Genomic DNA, 16952 nt, shown 5'->3' with positions numbered 1-16952 from the left:
CACCCTCATGAATACAGAACACAAACACATACTTACAAACAGTTTGAAGAATTTTCAGCAAGAGATAATATATTAAAGATACACTACGAAAATCTGGGTTCTCTATTGACATCTGTGGTTAAAACATGAAAGTGCACAGCTCTGAATATAAAAATAAATATTGTAGGTTTACCATAGTGACTTGGATTAAGGCAAGAACATGGTTTTGAACACAATTCACTAGTTCTAACAACAAAAATGAAACGAGAAGTCCTTTTTAGAAGCGAAACGATGTCAAAATTAATCATATTTATTCGCTTTACAAATATTTCCCTGATCTTTTATCTAAAAGTAATAACTTTAAAACATTCCAATCAAATGCTAATGAACAAAAGTCCCTAGCCTGTTATAATTGCCTAATGAATATTCAGTTTTATTAGCAAATACAGTGGGGGGGAAAGACCACTAGTTAAAATACTTATTTTTCAAATTAAATTTGAGTGAAAAGTTGAATAGAAAATTTAGCATGAATTTCAGTAGTACAAAAGTTAAGCAATTTAAATGTGCAGAATTATAAATATTTATTTTTTAGGTTTGTTTATTGGTTATAAAAAAAAAGATAAACAATGCATATTTTTATATAAAAAAAAAAAATCTAAAATTTTACTTCACAAAATTTTTGGTCACACTTTCGTTTAGTGTCCAATTCTCACAATTAACTAACCATTAACTATGACTTTCGCCTCAAACTCCTAATTACTGTTTTTAATAGTTAGTAAGGTAGTTGTTAAGTTTAGGTACACTGTAAACCCCAACGCTCAAAATACTTAATTCGTTTTGAGTAGGACAAACTTAAATTAAACAAATTAGTTCAGTTAAATGTTATGAGTATTTAAAACTTTCTTTTACTTTTGAGTTCACAGCACTGACATATTTCAAGTAAACTAAACTGTTTTAGTTGCAGCAGATTTCTAATACCCAGCATGCTTTGCATCAGACTGTATAAATGTTGAAATTAAGTGTTATTTTGTGTGTTTTTGCATAAGATTAATATTGGGAGACATAAGTTAGAGTTTAATGTTGTGTTATGTTGGGATTGACAGGGGATTCTGTTATGTTAGTTTTGTAGGGTTACCATTCTGATGAAGAGTAGACCGTGTGGTTAGGTTGAGCAAAACTTTTAAGACCACATATACTGTATGTTGTTTGATTACATACATGCAAGTATATATCGACAGTCTCTTTGATAGTTATAATAGCATGTGTTTTTTGCTAACTAACATTTAACCAAGATCTGAATGTGATGTTTATGTAAATTAACTATATGTACTTGAGTGGGGCGAGGCTGAGAACTGTGGGAGCGAAGGAATGCCAGTGATGTGATTGTTAATGAGAGACACCTGTGCATCACACTGGCCTTGCTCCACTTCCATGGCTCTCGGCCCCGCCCCACTTGTCACAAAAAAATTAAGTTCTACTAACTTAAAAAAAATAAGTTAGTTAACTTAAATGTTTTGAGGTAATAAGTTTCCTCTAATGTTTTGAGTATTCTGAACTTATTGAGTTTTACAGTGTATTAGGTAGGATTAAGAGATGTAGAATACGGATATGTAGAATAAGCCATTCATATGCATTAAATAAACTAATAAACAGCCAATATCCTATTAATATGCATGCAAATAGGCACCTAGTTAGTGGGAACTGGACCCTAAACAAAAGTGTTACCAAAGTTTCTTTAAATCTACATTTTTCAAAATCCTAAAACTTTGCTTATTTCCAAATTTTGAATCCCAGACTTTTTAATATGTTCTCAAACTTGTATGTCCCCAACTGTATGTCTCAGTTCAAAAGTTAAATGTGTTGCGAACACGTTTTGTATAGATTTTAAATGCTGAATGTAGCAGCAGGGACGCCACATCTTGCTTTATTTCATTGTAATAGCTGTGAGAACAGGTCTGCTGGCATGTAGCATTGGCGAGACCCCTGGGTTAAACGTGTGTGTGTCTGTGTAGGCTATGGTCTAAGAGCTCTGAATGCTCTGGCGGGATCTGTGTGTGGGCTGAAACAGTCGTATTCCACTGCACTCATTGGGGAGACCTGCTAGCACGGAGCTTGTGTATGCACTGTGCTTTAGAGCATGTACGTGTCCAGTGGTGTGTGAGTGTGTGCATCTGCATGTGTGTGAGGAGCTTAACTGTGTGAGGTTCGTAATCTGTAAAGCTGCTTTGCCTCCGGGCGGTAGTGTGAAACTTGGCTGGAGAGAGATACAGGCAGGATGAGAGAGAGAGAGAGGGAGAGAGAGGCAGGCATAGTCTGTTATGTAACAGGGCTTTTCTTTCCTTTGTCAACAAACAGGAGAGACCTGTACACACACACACAAAGTTCGCCACCAAATACTGGCATGAGAGAGTTTACTTCAAGGGCACGCCCGACTCGTGAGACGTGAGGTATTACTCTATACAAACACACTCCAGAACAGGCCGTGGTTAATGTTTTGTAACAAGAGCTGGACGCAACGCCTTGGAAATGAAGCAAAAGTATGCGCTGAAGAACAGAACTGGCCTGGCTGTCTTACAGAGGGGATTTTACATGTAAACTGAGACATGAACACTCACACATTTAATCATATTCGGCAAAAACATGAACCCTGTGTGGTGCCTCTATGACCCCCCTTACCCCCTTTTCCATGGAAATGGTGTTGGTGCTCGTGCCAGAGTTGGAAATTTGGCCAGAGGGATTTATGAACAGGCCTGCATTTTCATTGACGTAACGGACTATGTTAGAACACAACCTGTCCGTGAACATAGTACAGTACATCAGTCTTTGTTTTGAGAACTTTGAGTTTTAACACCCAAAGTGATTTAAATCAGTGTCATTAAGCAGTCATCAACAATGTGGCTTTGATATAAAGGGCATAATTTATTTAAATATGTAATGATTAAAACTACTGTAACTGTTTTTTTAAAGAAATTAATATTTTTATTCAGCAAGGATGCATTAAATTGATCAAAAGTAACAAAGATTTTTACATTGTTACAAAAAATGTGTGCTGTTGAACTTTCCATTCATCTAAGAATACTGCAAAAAATGTAAAATATTAAGCAGCACAACTGTTTTCAACAATGATAATAATAAAACAGATATCCTGAGCACCAAATCAGCATATTAGAATGATTTGAAAGTGATCAGAACATGATGACTGCTGAAAATTCAGCTTTGCTTTCACATGAATACATTACATTTAGAAATTATATTAAAATCGAATAAATGAAGCCTTGGTGATCATTATAGACTTCTTTCAAAAACATAAAAAAAAAATGTACAATAGGTAGTGTACAATATTTATAAATCATTTTGTTTCAGACAGACGGAGTAAATAAAGTGGCAAGAAATGTGGTCCCAATAAGGTCAGAAATAAAACTGAATGATAAAATGAAATGAGAGAAAATTGCTTTACAGTATATTTTATTCTTAATCATGAAAATGTTAATAAAATGTAGTTTAAATTACACGCAACATTATCTTACCAAAACTAACATGTTAAATTTAAACATTTCCCTTTCCTTGCATTTTCATGTAGACTTCAGTTAGCAAGCTAATTGCTTAGCCTGCTAGCTTAGCATAGCCTTAACCCATTTTAGCCCACCAGCAACTATAGTTGCCGCAGAGTATAGTTGTCATTTTCCTTTTGTAAGTATTTTTCTAGATGTTATCCACGTTTATATCTCAATGACATGCAAGAAAACGGTATTCACTTCCTTCCTGTCACATGAGGCTGCCAACTTCCAACCCCTACTTCCAGGAAGCATGATGAAGGCAAACCCTCTCAAAGAAACGTAATTTTCATGTTAATAATAAATATTTTTTTCTGACATATAATATATATATATATATATACATAATCGTGAAGGTCTCTAGAATCATCCAAACAAGACAAATCTTACAAGAGATCTATAGTTTTTGGCGTACTTAGTCAAAAGTCCAAGCGGCAACTTTACTAACCCAGCGATTGGGTTAAATGTTTGTCCAATGTGCTGGGCAGTTTTATTTAACTCAGCTACTGTTTAAAAATTACTAAATGGCTGGCTTAAAATGAACCCAAAATAGGTTGGAAGTTAAAAATCAAACATAATTACTTGAAGCAACAATAATAAAAGGTGAACATTTATTAATAAGCAATTTAATAAATGTCTATTGTTTAATTATTATTCATTAAACTTACTAATAAATGCTCATTTATTAAACATTAAATAAAGGTTAATTTCCAACATACTTTGGGCTCATTTTAAGCAAGCAACACAGTAATTTTTTAAAAATAGTTGAGTTAAATAAAACTACCCAGCAGGTTGGGCAAACATTTAACCCAACTGCTGGGTTAAAACAACCCAATTGCTAGGTTTGTCAATTTTCAACCCAACTTTTCAGGTTGTTTTTAAGAATATAACTTCAACCTTTTACTGACATCTCTATAAATAGAATAAAATGAATATATCTGTCAAAAGGAGGAGATGAGAGAGCAATCTTTCCACAGCTCTACTGTCCCACCCCCATGTTCCGTGTAAGTTTTTCTTCGTTCTATTTATTTTTTATTTATTTATTTTCATGATACACACTGCCCTGCTGGGGCAACTTAATGGCTGCACTTTGTTCTGCACAATGTTCCACCACTTTAAGACAAATGGATTTGTTGGTTGTTGTTTTTTCATAGTCAAGAGATTATAAGCTAGATGCAGCTTTTTTTGGGTTCACATCGAATGTTCTTTGACTTTTATACATAATAAATCCATTTATGAATAAAGATTGATCAGTTAAAAGCAGTTATTTTGAGTTAGATGCCAAATGTTCTCCTATAGTGGCGCACATTCAAATCAGATTTTCAAGAAAAAAAAAAAAAACCTGGGGAAAATAAATGCAGAACATGTTCACATAGGACACTATTAACACGACTATATGCATAAAACCATTCAGAAAAATTTGGGCACAAATGGGATAACTGAATTTTTGAAAAGCTAGAACTTATGCTACTTCATCCTCACTTAAAAAAAAAAAGCACAGCACTAATGAAATGATTGATTTTCCATTTTTGACTGATCTATTCCTTTAAAATTGGCATGAAATGAAAAATTTATAGAAAATTGTGTATCGTTAAAATGATGGAAATTGTGTATTAAAGATAGGTTAGGCAGTTTCGCAAGTCTAGCAATAGCAAGCCAGGGCCCTGTCCCAAATGGCACACTTCAAATGCACTTATGGTCTTGTGGACTTACAATGTCTGCCACGTGTGTGCGATCATGAAGTCCATGAGATCGTAGAGAAGGCAGAAGTACAAAAATCAGTTCCTGGAAGGCCACGGCACAGAGTTTAGCTTCAAGCCTAATTAAACACACCTGATCCAACTAATCACGTCCTTTAGGCTTACTTGAAAATTGCAGGTATGGGTGTTGGAGCAGGGTTGGAACTAAACTCTGAAGGGCTGTGGCCCTCCAAAAACTGAGTTTTCCATCCATTTGTCATTTCATGTTTCAGAAGGGCGCTCGCAAACAGCCCCTTTGAGACTGATATGTGTGGTTGATGGGCACTTTTGCCAAGCCCGCACGGAGGAGAGCTCCAAAGCAGACTCCTACCCGACAGTTAAAGCGGCATTACATTGTGAAATCTCTCCAAACCCATGCCTCCAAAACATATGAACACACACAGCCAGAGCAAAGTCTGCAAAGCATCACAAGAAATGGAATAAGAAATGCATAAATCCGAGTCCAAGGACATGAAGAACGCCGAATTACAGTAATTACGACATCGCATGAAAGCAGCATATGCTTGTTGTTTTGGTTCAGGAGGAACTGTAAAAGCAGTTTGATTGAGGGACTCTGTAACTGTCTACAACTCTGCATTGCTTTATGGATTCGAACCAAATGTAATGATTGGACAAACTTTTTTTGGCCCAATACTTCCATATAAAGTCTATGTACGTTTTAAATATTCCATTAAAAAATGAACTGTTACTTTTGATTTTTTATGGTGACTTTAACTCATCATAGAAACCATGCCCTCTCTGGAACCATGTTTAATGGTTCTGAACACAACTACACACAATCCTGCTATACTGTCAAAAACAGTCTAAATACACTGCACTTTGAAGCTTTGTTGTCAATGTTCTCTGCTGTGACCGTTTGGCCAATACAACATATCTAATATTACAGCAGAACAACAGCACCTGCTTGACATTTCAAACATTTCGTACATTGTGTGCTGCCACACGCTCACGTTCACCTCACCATGTTGACACAAGTGATCATTCGAGAGAGAGAGCGAGCGTGAGAGGCCAATTATATCTGTTCATGAGTCATGACCTGATGCTCAGCAACCAAATCACTAAACACTGGTGAGCGAGAGAGAAAGAGATCAAAAGAGAATGGCTTCTAGCTAATACAAGTGAAATTCAACCAAAAAACAAAGACTTAGAGAAAAACATTGAGATAAGCAAGTGGTAAATGAAGGGAGAGGCCGAGCGAGTGAGCAAGAGCGAGAACATGATGAGCCACGTGAGTTTGGCTCAGACACTGCAGGCCGGTTACGTAAACACCCCCCACTCTGTCGCCTCATGGACTCAGCAGACACCGCGCCTCTCCAATCCCTCCGCCTGCTGCTGCACCACGCTTTTTTTCTTCCCTCACATGGCTTCTCACATGCTCGCTCCCTCCCTTCTTCTTTCCCCTCACTCACCCTCCTACTCTCTCTCTCCCCGGGGAGCCGGCGGTCTGTGTCGAGGCAGGCCTGCGTGAAACTGCAGCACCACTCTCAGGGCGGGAAGAACATGGCAAAACAGCTAAACCCCGTGGAGAACGAGCGCTCCAAAATAAACAAACACATACTGACGTGGAATTATGCAAACTAGCGTTTTGTGGTGGAGAGAGGGAACAAATATGAGTTGCTTTTAAACTGGATGATGGCATGTTGTCTTCTGTAGAGCTGCTTTATGGCTGAATCAAATATGTTTCAGAAATTTGTTGCAACATTTACACTGTTATTGAAGTGGGCTGCATTTCCCAAAAGCATTGTGAGCCCATGTTGAATGTGAAGACAACGTTCTCTATGATAAGTTTAGCTTAAGATGCTTTTGGGAAATACAGCCCAGAACTGAACTAACATTGAACTTACTTGAGCTGAATAAGGACACTATTGTCTTCTGTAGAGCTGCTGAATTGAACTTGTTTCTTAATTGATAAACTTTCACAGTTATTGACTGAATTGAACCAACACTGAACTGACTGAATAATGATAATATTGTATTTTTAAAGCTGCTTTACAGCACAATTTGAATTTATCTCATATATAATCAAGTGTGTTGTGAAACAATCTGTATTGTATAATGCACTATATAAATAAAGTTGATTTAACTTAAGTTATGTATGTTAAGTCAAGTCACCTTTATCTATATAGTGCTTTTGTTTCAAAGCAGCTTTACAGTGACAAACGGGAAAATCAATTATGCAAAAATAATTCAACTCTACTGTAAAACAGCTCAAAAAAAGATAGTGTCATTCAGATCAAGTCAGGTTCGGTTCGGTTTATCAAACAAATAATGCAACAAAGCTAAAATGTTACATTTAAGACATTCCACAACTCACAGTGATGTCATAATGACTATCAGTGTTGGGGAAAGTTACTTTGAAAAGTAATGTATGTACAGCAGGTACGGAAAGTATTCAGACCCCCTTAAATTTTTCACTCTTTGTTATATTGCAGCCATTTGCTAAAATCATTTAAGTTCATTTTTGTAATGTACACACAGCACCCCATATTGACAGAAAAACATAGAATTGTTGACATTTTTTGCAGATTTATTAAAAAAGAAAAACTGAAATATCACATGGTCCTAAGTATTCTAAGTATTCCTCTGCCATTCCTCCTTGCAGATCCTCTCCAGTTCTGTCAGGTTGGATGGTAAACGTTGGTGGACAGCCATTTTTAGGTCTCTCCAGAGATGCTCAATTGGGTTTAAGTCAGGGCTCTGGCTGGGCCATTCAAGAATAGTCAGAGTTGTTGTGAAGCCACTCCATTATTTTAGCTGTGTGCTTAGGGTCATTGTCTTGTTGGAAGGTAAACCTTCGGCCCAGTATGAGGTCCTGATCACTCTGGAGGTGGTTTTCATCCAGGATATCCCTGTACTTGGCCGCATTCATCTTTACCTCGATTGCAACTAGTCATCCTGTCCCTGCAGCTGAAAAACACCCCCACAGCATGATGCTGCCACCACCATGCTTCACTGTTGGGACTGTATTGGACAGGTGATGAGCAGTGCCTGGTTTTCTCCACACATACCGCTTAGAATTAAGGCCAAAAAGTTCTATCTTGGTCTCATCAGACCAAAGAATCTTATTTCTCACCATCTTGGAGTCCTTCAGGTGTTTTTTAGCAAACTCCATGCAGGCTTTCATGTGTCTTGCACTGAGGAGAGGCTTCCGTCGGGCCACTCTGCCATAAAACCCCGACTGGTGGAGGGCTGCAGTGATGGTTGACTTTCTACAACTTTCTCCCATCTCCCGACTGCATCTCTGGAGCTCAGTCACAGTGATCTTTGGGTTCTTCTTTACCTCTCTCACCAAGGCTCTTCTTCCCCGATAGCTCAGTTTGGCCGGACGGCCAGCTCTAGGAAGGGTTCTGGTCGTCACAAACGTCTTCCATTTAAGGATTATGGAGGCCACTGTGCTCTTAGGAACCTTAAGTGCAGCAGAATTTTTTTGTAACCTTGGCCAGATCTGTGCCTTGCCACAATTCTGTCTCTGAGCTCTTCAGGCAGTTCCTTTGACCTCATGATTCTCATTTGCTCTGACATGCACTGTGAGCTGTAAGGTCTTATATAGACAGGTGTGTGGCTTTCCTAATCAAGTCCAATCAGTATAATCAAACACAGCTGGACTCAAATGAAGGTGTAGAACCATCTCAAGAATGATCAGAAGAAATGGACAGCACCTGAGTTAAATATATGAGTGTCACAGCAAAGGGTCTGAATACTTAGGACCATGTGATATTTCAGTTTTTCTTTTTTTAATAAATCTGCAAAAATGTCAACAATTCTGTGTTTTTCTGTCAATATGGGGTGCTGTGTGTACATTAATGAGGAAAACCTGGTTTACCTGCACAACTTTCAATATCTGGCCACTGTTACACACGCAATGCAAGAGTGGATGTCTGTTTATCACAGCTGATGTGCCACAAAATGCTTCACGAAAAATAAAGCACAGATAATGAACGAATGACAAGGAAGCACAAAAAATGAACGTACAGTACACAAGAGTAAATACAAACAAGTGTTCGTTGTTAGTCGCCAACAGCACAGCAGCTCCAGACAATCATGACACTCAAACCCAGTTTAACTCACATGAGAAGCGGAATCAAAGCAGCCTCCGCATCTGTTTTCAGGCCTTCCCGCTTAGCTCTCTCCAGCACTGGAAAGCTTTTCTAATATAAACGCGGGATATTTTTTGAGCTGTTATGTATTGTGTCTCATCATCTCTCTTTCTGCGTTTTTTTTCCGTCTTCAAATCTCCCTCTTACTCATTCTGTCTCCTTGACCATCATTGCGCAGCTCAAACAAACCTTTCAGCTGTGCTGCAATTCTGGATTGCAGAAGAATAGGATGCAGGGATGCAAAAATGTAGTTATTTTTGCTGAATCATCGAAGGTCAACAGCAAGTACATTGGTCAATAAAGTGAGATTAAATGCATACAAATATTTGTTTTATTTAACATATTTAGTTATTGGAGGTTTGCATAGTGTTCTGATTTTGCATTTCACTGATTTTATTCATTTTGAGGAAAACCGAATCTGGTTTTGTACAAGTGAGATGAGTAAATGCCTGCTCACATTTAGTCTAGAACTACAATAACCATCATGTTTACACACAATGGCTCTGCTCTTACAATTCTTCTCAACATGAGGACAGGAGAGCTGTCAGCCAATAAATGGGAAAACAAAGTAACTTGCGTTACTTATTTGAAAAAGTGACTCCGATATTTAGTTATAAATTTAAAAGTAATGCGTTACTTTACTAGTTACTTGAAAAGTAATCTGATTACATAACTCGAGTTACTTGTAATGTGTTACCCCCAACATTGATGACTATAATGTCATAATGTTTATGATGCAACATCTGGGAACAAATTGTTTTTCCTGTCCTTTATTCTTTTTTGTTTTCCTACTCTTCCTTCTTATTTTTCTCTGGCTCTCTTTTTCCCTATGTGCAAGGCTCAGCTGTAGTCAGCTCTCTGCAGTATTGATTTGTGGTGCTGGGTGATTTGGCTACTTGCTCTAACACTACGAGCGTGTCCTCATGTGCCTTTGCTTATGTAACGGCGCGGGACTCTTTCTCTGCTGAATGCTGATTAACTGTCTGGAGCTTTAGGACTCCCAGCATTCACCCTGCCACAGATGCCAACGACACTGCAGAGGCCCGAGAGCTGCGCTTCACTTCGCACGCCCGCATATGCACACACACGCACACTCTCACACTCTGGGAGGGGTCATCAGGTTCACAGTACTTGGTTTTGGCATTAGCGCCCTCTTCTGGTGGTTGTTGGCATGGCATCAACAATCCCTAGAGGCATTATGACATCACATGTGGCAGGTGCATATTTGATGAATGCTATACAACATGAGCTGATATGCTACTTGTTATTGTTAGTGGTTATTGTAAAGTTGTATTAGAAATCCCTTTCTACATTATCAGTCAAATTTCTTTTATTGTTTTTTTTTTTATTATTGTTTTTATATAAAAAAAAGTCTCACGATCACCAAGGCTGAATTTATTTGATGAAAAATACATTAAGAACAGTAATATTGTGAAATATTATTGCAATTTAATATTTTGTAATTTATTACATTTTAAAATGTAATTCATCCCTGTGATGAAAAGCTGAATTTTCAGCATCATTCCAGTCTTCAGTGTCACATGATCCTTCAAAAATCATTCTAATAGGCTGATTTGCTGCTCAATTATTAATAATGGTTCTTATTATAATCAATGTTGAAAACTTTTTTAAAATTATATTTTAAATTGTATAAAAATAGAAAAAATTGCAATAATATTTCAAAATATTACTGTTTTTACTGTATTTTCCATCAAATAAATGCCTTGGTGAGCATAAGAGACTTCTTTCAGAAACCTTTATTATTCCAAACTTTTGTACATTTCATACACTCTGTGAACAAGATGAGTCATAATTTTGGTTCAAGACTAAGAGAACTCATTCATTCATAAAGAAAAACATGGAATAAAAAAAGGCTGAAATGAGGTTATGGAAAGGTTCTCAACACTTACCTTCTCCTCAAGCGTCTCCTTCCTATCCAGCATCTCTCGCAGAGTCTGAAGGATCTTAATACACAACTTCTCCTCTTTCTCCATCAGTTTCTTGGTGTGTTTGATAAGCCTGAAAGAAAATATAGTATCATATTTAACAATAACCTTGTAATATAAATCAGGAATACCAAAATGGCCACCTGACCATCAACTACATCACAACAACTACAAATGTTTTAGAACTATGAATTTAACTGTAATAACTACATTTTCAGAGTTTTCAACTCATTTGACCTTATACCTAGCATATTATTCTTCATTTTTAGTGGAGTAATGATGGCTGAGATTGTATTCCTAGATTACAGATAAAAGTCCCATTTTAAAAAAATTAAAAATCATCATAAACTGGGTTTTGTATAACAGTCCTAATGTATTTAAATGGATAGTTCACCCAAAAATTAAAATTCTGTCATTATTTACTCCCCCTGAACACAAAGGAAGATATTTGGAAGAATGTCAGTAACCGATCTCGCCCACCGTTGACAACCATAGTATTTTTTTCCTGCTATGGTAGTCGATGGGGGCGAGATCTGCTTGGTTACAAACATTCTTCCAAATATTTTCCTTTGTGTTCAGCAGAACAAAGAAATTCATACAGGTTTGGAATAACTTGAGGGGGAGTAAATGATGACAGAATTTTCATTTTTGGGTGAACTATGCCTTTAAATACATTAGGACTGAAAGTAGACTACTGTTCAAATAAGTCTCTTATTCTCACCAAGGCTGCATTTATTTGATCAAAAATACAGTAAAAACAACAATATTGTGAAATATTACATTTTAATGTTTTCAATTTAAATATTTTTAAAATGTAAGTAACATTTCTTCTTCTTCTTCTCAAAGTTCTGCTTGATGGTTTTGTGGAAACCGTGATACATTTCTTTTCAGGATTTTTTTTGTAACAATGTATAAGTCTTTACTATCAATTTTGATCAATTTAATGCATCCTTGCTGAATAAAAAAATATTAATATCTTTAAAAATAAAATAAAATCTTACTGACCCCAAACTTTTTAACAGTAGTTTACATAGTGTACATCAATCCACATATTTGATATCGGTCAATACAATCACTTGATTTGCAAGCCAGATTTGAGGAAAACTATTAACACTTTAGGTGCAAATCAAACTATCACATATCATCAGGGACCACATTTAAGTATTTGAATTGTTTTTGCAAAACAAATTTCCATAAGTCACATTGTTTCAATGAATGAATCACTAAAAAAAAAAACTATGACACATGTATGTGACTACAAAACAGGAAATGTGTCTTATCTTAGGCGTGTAGACTTATATAAGCGCACCGCTAACACAGACCTACTGTGATTTTAGAGGTATATCTTGCTCAGACACAGATAATTGCTTACATAAGGAACTCAGAACCCCAGGCACATTCACAACAAATACATTTTATAGCTCATATATGATGTTGCTGGTATACTAAACACAGCACAACCAGGTCCGACACATATATATATGAATATGTTCTCAATTCTGACTGATAAACAATAATTTAAGGATGTTGCTGACATATATGTTTGGAAACATAGAAATTCTCAAGGATTAATAATGTCATACCTATACCTAAGGCTATTTTTAACACTGCCACTGGACCTGTTTAATATATTCATTGCGGATGACGCACAGCTTTAATTTGTTAGATGTGGGTGCATGTCTCACTTCGACATGAAGGCTCCATCCTCACTGCGGAGCTGAGCAGACTCAGGAAACAGCATCTCTGGGCTGTGCAGCACGTCTACTAATACAGAGAACTCCGCTTGTACCCGTGGACTAAACTGCTCCTCCAGATATGCAACGACTCCCTGAAACACATACACATAATGTCAAATCAAAAGTAGTAATCAATGTCATAGACAAAAGGCTTTTGACATACACAAGTATCATTACAGTTATAATTAAGTTGTTGTATAATAAATGCAAAGCCTAAAGTAATTTATTTAAAATGAAAGAAAAAAGAAAAAAAACAACAACTATGGGTTATAGTAAATTTGTACCTCTTTACTCATTCGGCACAAATCCAAATGTGTGCACTTTACAAGTTTTGCGTGTTTGCTGTTAATTACGTTAAGTTGCTTTGGATTTGAAGGTGACGTTACCTGCAGTTTCTCAATGATCTTGTAATCGTGGGCACCAAAGGGCTCCTTGCGTGGACGGCCACGGGTTGACAGCTTCCAGTCCTTCACTGCACGCTGCACCATGCTGGTGTGTGTCTTCAGCGCAAGGGCGTTGACCTGACCGTCCAGGTCCACTGGAATGGGGATGGCCCGACTCTTGGCTGGGAAGGGTTAGAAGGAGGAAAGCGTTTACAAATGTACACATTTCTAGACTACAATACATTTGTAATCTCACTACAAATTACCTTTACGCATTCTCTTATATGAAATGCATCAAAGCATGTTAAACAAATTAATAATCTCAAACACTGATGGCAAACAGTCTTCTGTATTTTCTGGTACAATTTTGTGAGAATATTTCCACAGATACATTTCTTATTCATACATTATTTATTTTGCAAGTTGCATGCTTTTTGTATGATGTACTTATTGAAGTAAATGCTATAAACCTCATATATACTGTATGAAAGTGATTATGTGAACACACGCTTTAGAAATATATCAAGTGAAATATTAAAACCTGACTATCCAGAATTAATCTAGGGATTAAAACTAAGCTGTCATCCAAGATGTTAATGTCTTTCTTTCTTCAGTCGAAAATAAATTAAGGTTTTTGAGGAAAACATTCCTGGATTTTTCTCCATACAGTGGACTTCAACAGTTTCCAATGGGTTGCAGGTCTAAATTGCAGTTTCAATGCAACTTCAAACACGATCCCAGCCAATGAATAAGGGTCTTATCTATTTTTACCACAAATGCTCATCTTGCACTAGCTCTGCGATGCGCCATACATTATGCAATTATGTTGGAAAGGGTACTTCCGCCTACAGTACATCACGTGTGACAAGACGATATGTCAAGATGATTTGTAAAATGAGAAAATGAGATGGAGTTTTTTGTCCTATCGCGGTACGTCACTCGTGACCTTTCCAACATGATTATGTAATGCGTGGTGCATCACAGAGCTAGTGCAAGATGAGCATTTGTGGTTAAAAAGTATACAATTTTCTTTTTTTTTTTGAAAATGACAGATTGTTTCACTAGATAAGACCCTTATTCCTCGGCTGGGATCGTGTAGAGCCCTTTGAAGTTGTACTGAAACAGCAATTTGGACCTTAAACCCATTGGTAGCCATTGAAGTCCACTATATGGAGAAAAATCCTGGAATGTTTTCCTCAAATATGTTCATTTCTTTTCGACTGAAGAAAAAAAGAAATAAACATCTTGGATGACATGGGGGTGAGTAAATTCTCATGAAATTTTAATGTGAAATTTTAAAGTGAAAAAGTCCTTTAACAATTGTTGGTGTGAAAAAAGTATTTGATGTAATTTATTTACCTTTACTGATCTAATATGTATTTGTTTATTTATTTATCTTTACTAAATCTTTACTAAATTCTCAAAGTTGAATGTTTTAAATTGCTTTTCCATAAAATGTCTTTTTTTTTTTATTTCATTAGGTGCCTATTGCAGCAATTTTGAAATCTGATCAAGGATTGCCAATATTTAAAAACATGTCAAAAAGATAAATTAGCAGGAAGCAGTTTTATACCAGGTATGACCATTCATTAAAAATAGCATTTTACATGCAAACCAAAAACCTGTCACATGCCGGCCTTATATTTGGGTTAAAAGACACATCTCTGCAAGAAATGAAACTTACCCACATCAGCAAGGGTTTTGATGCAACCCTCAATGTTAGTCTTCTGCAGGGAGTTGAGCCAGGTGCAGGTGTAGACTCTGTAGGCGGACTGCAGCACTTTAACGAAAGTTGCATTATGGGCCTGACGAAGAGATACAGTATAAATATTTCATTAGTAACACCACATTAATATGACATTCACAGAGGACAAATATGTCTCCTCTCCACGTCAGACGAATGAGATAAGTTGTGGTCAAACTCATTCTCGCTCTACCTGAAGGTTTGAGTTGCTGACAGAGAACTGGGAGCCAAAGAAGCCCTTGACGATGGCCATGATGGTATCAGTGACGTATTTTTCGAGGCATGTGTCAGCATGCTTCCTGTCTGTAGTGCCGATACACACCTACAACAACATCATCACAGTTCAGGATGCTTTTCACCCACATAGCAAGCACAAATCAGTCACAGATGATTTAAACAGCTCTTCAACCCAGTATATAATAAATTATGCCTCACAAATTGCGAGGGAGGTAAAGAAAAATAGAGAGAGAGAGAGTTGGTGTCATTTAACTCACCCTGGCCATGTCTACAAGGAAACTTTCGAAGAGTTTCCAAATGTGATTGCTGGTGTAGATCTCCTTCATCTCCACCTCAGTGTCCACATAGCAGTGGTTTACGAAATTTACATATGCCATTTTTACCTACAAAAGAATTAAAAACAATGCTAAAAAATGGCTAGCTGATGTCACTTACAAAAAAAAAAATGGTTTTAAATAGTTCTATTATGCATAAAATTGTGGTTTATTATGTTTTAGGGCATTATACTACTTTTTATACCATGGTAAAGTATATGTACTCTGTAATCATTCAGTACCATCATTCATGGTATACAATGGCTCTAAAATATATCAGGACAATTGAGCCACACTTTTTCACTTTTTTATTTTAAACTCAATTTGGTGTGTTATTTTATCTAATGCAGTAACATTCATACATTTTAAATGTGTAGACAACAATATACAACATATAGATATATACTGTATATAGGTTTGGGGTTGGTAAGTCTCTTATGTTCAACTAAGCTGCATTTATTTGATCAAAAATATAGCAAAAACTGTAATAATTGTAAATTATGTGCCCTAGAATTAAAAATTGAATATATATTGGCATAGTTAAATAACAATTGTTTAGTACATGGAAATGACATACATTGAGTCTTAAACTCCACTGTTTCCTCCTTCTTATATAAATCTCATTTGTTTAAAAGACCTCAGAAGAACAGGCGAATCTCAACATAACACCGACTGTTACGTAACAGTCGGGATCATTAATATGCATGCCCCCAATATTTGCATATGCCAGCCCAATGAGCCCATGTTCAAGGCATTACACAAGGGCAGCCAGTAACGTCTGGATGTGCACAGTTGAATCGTCAGACTAGGTAAGCAAGCAAGAACAATAGCTAAAAATGGCAGATGGAGCAATAATAACTGACATGATCCATAATATCATGATATTTTAGTGATATTTGTAAATTGTCTTTCTAAATGTTTCGTTAGCATGTTGCTAATGTACTGTTAAATGTGGTTAAAGTTACCATCGTTTCTTACTGTATTCATGGAGACAAAAGCTGTCGCTATTTTCATTATTAAACACTTGCAGTCTGTATAATTCATAAACACAATTTCATTCTTTATAAATCTCTCCAACAGTGTAGAATTAGCCGTTAGCCACGGAGCATAGCCTCAAATTCATTCAGAATCAAATGTAAACATCCAAATAAATACTATACTCACATAATCCGACGCATGCATGCAGTATGCATGATGAACAT

At 36.6% G+C, this 16952-nt stretch overlaps 1 protein-coding gene across 2 annotated transcripts in view; it reads right to left on the bottom strand.

Annotated features, from left to right (window-relative positions):
* The window catches only part of itpr2 (inositol 1,4,5-trisphosphate receptor, type 2), a 106049-nt gene that overhangs the window by 49605 nt on the left and 39492 nt on the right, over positions 1-16952 (bottom strand). For both annotated transcript variants that reach the window (XM_067390229.1, XM_067390230.1), the window contains 6 exons: positions 15694-15819; positions 15393-15521; positions 15140-15260; positions 13459-13637; positions 13022-13164; positions 11301-11409 (listed from right to left, as the gene is read on the bottom strand). In XM_067390229.1, coding sequence (XP_067246330.1) covers positions 11301-11409; positions 13022-13164; positions 13459-13637; positions 15140-15260; positions 15393-15521; positions 15694-15819 — 807 coding nt within the window. The remainder of the gene's footprint in view (positions 1-11300; positions 11410-13021; positions 13165-13458; positions 13638-15139; positions 15261-15392; positions 15522-15693; positions 15820-16952) is intronic.

The sequence above is a fragment of the Chanodichthys erythropterus genome, chromosome 7 (genome assembly GCF_024489055.1).
Source record: "Chanodichthys erythropterus isolate Z2021 chromosome 7, ASM2448905v1, whole genome shotgun sequence".
NCBI lineage: Eukaryota > Metazoa > Chordata > Actinopteri > Cypriniformes > Xenocyprididae > Chanodichthys > Chanodichthys erythropterus.
The sequence above is the reverse complement of the archived record's forward strand: the minus strand, read 5'-3'. Positions and strand labels throughout refer to the sequence as shown.